Raw genomic sequence first — 5268 nt, 5'->3', positions numbered from 1 at the left:
TCTGAGCCCAAAACACCGACCATGTATCGCCCACAATGCAGTGCGATTTTTCACAGCTACGAATGCAGGCGAGGGACAAAATGCATGCTGTCGGTGAGAACCATACAGACACAAGTTTAGAATAAAATAGAATAGAATAGAGATACGTTATTAATCCTAGTGAAATTATTTCAAAGCGGTTTCCCACACAGAATTAATAGAAAATAAAGTCAAATATCAAATAAGACAGAAAAGTAAATAAATAAATATATATATATATATATATATATATATATATATATATATATATATATATATATATATATATATATATATATATATATATATATATATATATATGGTGTGTATATATGGTGTGGTGTGTATATATATATATACACACCACTTGGTATTGGCAATACCAAGAGATGGTAACATCAGAAAGAAGGAACATGAGAAACTTGAGAAATACCAAGGGCTCAGAGAGGAGCTGGAGAGGACTTGGAAGGTAAAGGTGACAGAAGTGCCCGTGGTAATCGGAGCACTCGGGGCAGTAACCCCCAAACTGGAGGAGTGGCTACAGCAGATCCCTGGAACAACCCCGGACATCTCAGTCCAGGAAAGTGCAGTACTTGGAACAGCAAAGATATTGCGCAGGACCCTCAAGCTCCCAGGCCTCTGGTAGAAGACCCGAGGGAGGGGCCAGCCTCCGTTATCCGTGATCAAAGGGCGTCGTGATTTACCTGGACTGTGACGAGCCGCTGCTCCGCACACTCTTTAACTGCTGTGGAAAGGAACTCCAGTATAAAGTGGACACCTTTGTGAGCATGGAGCTGACGGTAGATAAACACTCTGTGGGTCTGAGTGATGGCAACAGCATACCTCTGATAGGACTGGGCACTTATTCTAACCCCCGTGAGGTAAGACGCACCTGACTGGAAAAAAAAAAAGACTTTAATTCAGGGTGTAAATTCAAAGCAGGCTGAGATGTCCTTGTTTTCTTTCGCTGTCATGGAAATAATTGCGTTGACAGACTCCCAAAGGAACTGCATATGAGTCCGTCAGATTGGCCATCGAAACAGGATACAGGCACATTGACGGAGCGTTGGTCTACTTCAACGAGCATGAGGTGGGAAACGCCATCAGAGATAAAATCGCAGACGGAACTGTGAAGAGAGAAGACCTCTTCTACTGTGGAAAGGTAATCGAATCATATTAGAAGGCGAGTGTGCTCTGCAGTGACAACAAAAAGGAGTAGATGTAATATACAGCAGCATGTCAAAATGCATGTACAACAAATACTTTATACCAAATAAGTAAAGGAAAAGCTAAAGAATGCAATTAAAAGTATGTGGAATAAATAAATGTGAGGAGTGCATGGTTTAATCCACTTCAGGAGGTAAATAATTAAGAAAAGCAGGCAACATTAATGGTTTGAAAAGCTCTCATTTGTATGGCTGAAGTTGTTTTTGCGAAAGATATTGATTTTTTTTTTTTCCTTTCACGTTTTTTAGTACCAGGATAAGACCAAAGTGCAGTTTGAGTCTCTTTGTATAGTTAAACTTTGAGCTTATTAACTGACACACCTTTCAATGAAAGATCACCATATTCATTTTGTGTTCATTTTGGCAGTTGTGGAACACCTTTCACCCCCCAGAGTTAGTACGACCTGCTTTGGAGAAAACCCTGGAGACACTACAGCTGGATTATGTCGACCTCTATATTGTAGAGATGCCCACAGCTTTCCAGGTATACTATTCTTAACTGTGATCATGTATAAAGAAGCATTTAAACCTGTGCAACAAATGTAATTGTAAAAAAAAAAAAAAGCCTGAAATGTCACTTATTTCGCCCACTAAATATTCTGAAAATGTTCTATTTTAAAGCCAGGAGACACTTTCTACCCCAAGGATGCGAGTGGGAAATCAATTTATTATAAAACGGACCTCTGTGCTACTTGGGAGGTGAGATTTGATGACTTTCTTACATAAGAAGTAAAGTTTCTAGTAATTTAATTGCTGGTGAGACATGTAAAGACACATTGTAAATGTATGAACACTTCCATTCAGAGCCATTGAAAATTAATTTAAGACATGGTAGAGCCCATAAATCAAGGTCAATGCCATTTTTCATTGATTTTGAGGAAAGGCTTTTGACGTGTTGGGGAAGGAGAGCTCCTCGCAGAGCTTGAACCATTTTAAATCCCACAGTCGCTACGAGTTTGACTTTAAGGAGGAATTTTTGGTTGAATGCTTGACTTTGTGCAATTTTTCTCTATTTAGGATCATGAAAAACTTTATTCTTCGTGTTTTGGTCAGAAATTAAGAAGAAAAAAAAACCTAGGAGTTTTGCATGAAAGTTTTTTTTTTTTTTTAAACTTTACTTTGATTATCTCAATTACATTCCAATAAATTCAGTTCTGAAAATGTGCACTTTAGTGAAAACGGTAGAGCGTTCTATCAACTGAGGGAGTTTACAGCCGTTTATGTCACTCTGAGCTTCAACAACACGAGTGCGAGTATCAACACATCAGTGACCAACGACATTTTAAGGATGCTTTTCTTTTGTTTGCTGGAGATTGCAACCATGTAGACCCTAGATGAGTGTTTCCAGAGCATTTCTGCCCTCACCACCTAAATGCCCCGGGACTGTGCTAATGGAATGTTTATGCCACAATCTAATCACCGGGTAAAGCCACCAAACCAGTTCAGAATGCGGGTGTGAGTGAGATCCTCAGATAGATCAGAAACGGAATTATTGCCAGGTATGGTTTTCACAATACAAGCGGGGGGGGTTCTTTTCCCGGCAGGATTGGTGCAAAAATAGTTACAATAATCGATCATGGCGGTGTGGAAGTGCAGCATCATCTTCACTGGTGGGCTGAACTTCAAGTGTGGCCTTTTAATCAGTTCCTCTGGTGTCACCATGCTGTCAGTGGTGGCTGGTATTTTCTCCTGTGTCAGAGCCTCTGGAAGAGGGTAGAAAATCTTGCTGTTCAAATCGGCTACCTCCAAACCAGATTTAGAGTCACTAAACATATACATTTGTTTCACAGGCATTGGAAGCCTGCAAAGATGCTGGACTTGTGAAGTCTCTTGGAGTTTCCAACTTCAACAAGCGACAACTGGAGTTGATACTGAACAAACCAGGGCTCAAACATAAACCTGTGTCCAATCAGGTACAGACACATTGCTGATTCTTTTTCACACATTAAAGAAATGGGAAGAAACAAATTGCAGAATAATACAGAGGTGAAATTGTTTTCATTTGTCGCTAGAATTGTGTGGATGTATTTGGCTATCATAGTATCCATCTGTTAATCAAATACATTTCAACACAGGTGGAGTGCCACCCTTATTTCACCCAGCCAAAGTTGCTTGATTACTGCAAGCAGCAGGACATCGTCATTGTTGGTTACAGCCCCCTGGGAACATCGAGAGATCCATCCTGGTAATGATTTGTAAAAGTTTTCTCACTTATCACAGTGTTGTGCTTTGAGGGAAAAAACAAAACAAAAAAAGGGATGTCGTGCCTTGCTGTGCCAGAGGTAAACCTCTATCATTCAAACAGGGTTAATTTAAAATCCCCACCACTGTTGGAGGATGAGATGCTGACATCAATTGCAAAAAAGCACAAGAAGACGGCAGCCCAGGTGTCCTTGAGATTTAATGTCCAGAAAGGAGTGGTGGTCATCCCAAAGAGCTTCAACCCGCAACGCATAAAGGAGAACTTTGATGTATGTTTACAGTGACTTCAATAAGGGAGCCACTTTTAATGTGCACAAATATGTCTTTACAACTACACAGACAAATTGTGTTGCCACTGATTCGCAGATATTTGACTTCTCCCTGTCTGAGGCTGAAATGAAGGACATTGAAGGGCTGAACAAGAATATTCGTTTTGTGGAGCTCCTCATGTGAGTAAAGTATTGTCTGTGAGTCTGTGAGTACAGACAGCTGTCTGTTGCAATGTCTGACTTTCCCCATGAAGCAAATGACAATTTCCCTTAATTCAACAGGTGGTCCGATCATCCTGAGTATCCGTTCCATGATGAGTATTAGACGAAGACACTTGGACCTAGTGTGAATCACCCCCCCCCCCAAAAAAAAATAATAATAATAATAATTTCTTGAGATTTTTATTAGATTTTATTACAGATACTTAAATTGACTCTTTGAGAATTTTTAACAACTATTTCTTTGGATGCACTGTAAATGGATTCATATGTAATCAAAGTGTGCTGTTATTATCCACAATATGAATGCTCCATATACTTGTCACTTTTTAAAAACATGTTTTTGATTTCAATGAGTACTTATTATTTTCCTGGCATTCATTCTTATACTATTGAAAAGTGTTTATTTCTCTAGACAAATTTCTGTACTTTTATGTGTAGTTTACCAGCATCCTCAATTTACTACAATGTTCCTCTTTTATCGCAAATTGTATGAATTGTTGCATACACAAGATCTTTTAATGAAACTGCATTTAAATAAAATGAGATTTAAAGACAAATGGTGAATAAAGTTGTCATTTATTTCTTATTTTTACAAGCAGCCAGTTAAGTGACTGCCTAATTTAAATTTTACATAAATGCATACATAAACCATTTTTGTTTTAAATCTGGGGTCTGCAACCTTTAGGACTAAGAGTAATTTTTGCAATTTTCTTCCAAATAAAATGGGCCTGGTGGCACAAAACGTCTATCTTTCAAAACCACAATGTAGCGTGCATTTAGAAAGTGTCTTCGGTGCACTTTAGATGCATTTTATTACTCGTTTAGCTCCTGTAGCCAACTTTAGATATTTATTTCTCTTTTTGTGTGGACTTTCTCGCTTTAGCCATTTAATGCACCTAGGCTATTGAAACACTTAGTCACTATGCATTTCCTCAGTGGTTTGAGCAGTTTTAGCTTGTCTAACAATTTTGTTTTCATTTTTCTGTTTCTCCTTGACCGATCTTTGCTTATTTTATTTTTTGGGGGGGAAAAAACACTAAGCAATTTTAATAATTTTAGTTTAACTATTTTCACTGTATTTCAGTGTTTTGAGCTTTTTCTTATATTTTTTAAAGGCGATTCTAGCTATTAATTGACCTGTTTTACATTATATTTTGTGGAGATATTTGAACTTATTGGGTATTTTTAGTTGAGATTAGTCCTATTAAAAAAATCAGTGTGAAATGCAAATACATAAGAAGCAAGATGTTTATTTACAAATCATTTTCTGAAGATGGCAGGAAGCCGCTGCAGAGGAGCTGAAGAGCCACAAGTGGCTCGAGAGCCTCAGG

At 38.2% G+C, this 5268-nt stretch overlaps 1 protein-coding gene across 1 annotated transcript; it reads left to right on the top strand.

The window, feature by feature from the left end:
* Window positions 1-768: 768 nt before the first annotated feature.
* LOC308146449 (aldo-keto reductase family 1 member D1-like) lies at window positions 769-4282 on the top strand. Its single transcript, XM_080518262.1, has 9 exons — window positions 769-899; window positions 1013-1180; window positions 1612-1728; window positions 1866-1943; window positions 3035-3157; window positions 3320-3429; window positions 3550-3715; window positions 3813-3895; window positions 3998-4282. Exons 1-9 carry the CDS (start codon window positions 807-809, stop codon window positions 4038-4040), a joined length of 981 nt encoding a protein of 326 aa, XP_080374388.1. The 5' UTR covers window positions 769-806; the 3' UTR covers window positions 4041-4282.
* The last annotated feature ends 986 nt before the right edge of the window (window positions 4283-5268 follow it).

This window comes from Blennius ocellaris, assembly GCF_963422515.1.
Source record: "Blennius ocellaris genome assembly, chromosome: 22".
NCBI lineage: Eukaryota > Metazoa > Chordata > Actinopteri > Blenniiformes > Blenniidae > Blennius > Blennius ocellaris.
The sequence above is the reverse complement of the archived record's forward strand: the minus strand, read 5'-3'. Positions and strand labels throughout refer to the sequence as shown.

Excerpts from the sequence above, each read along its gene's own strand:
- LOC308146449 (XM_080518262.1), top strand. The coding sequence starts at position 807 with ATGGAGCTGACGGTAGATAAACACTCTGTGGGTCTGAGTGATGGCAAC. Across the intron at positions 900-1,012 it reads CTTATTCTAACCCCCGTGAG|ACTCCCAAAGGAACTGCATA; the intron begins GTAAGACGCACC and ends TTGCGTTGACAG. Across the intron at positions 3,716-3,812 it reads GCATAAAGGAGAACTTTGAT|ATATTTGACTTCTCCCTGTC; the intron begins GTATGTTTACAG and ends ACTGATTCGCAG.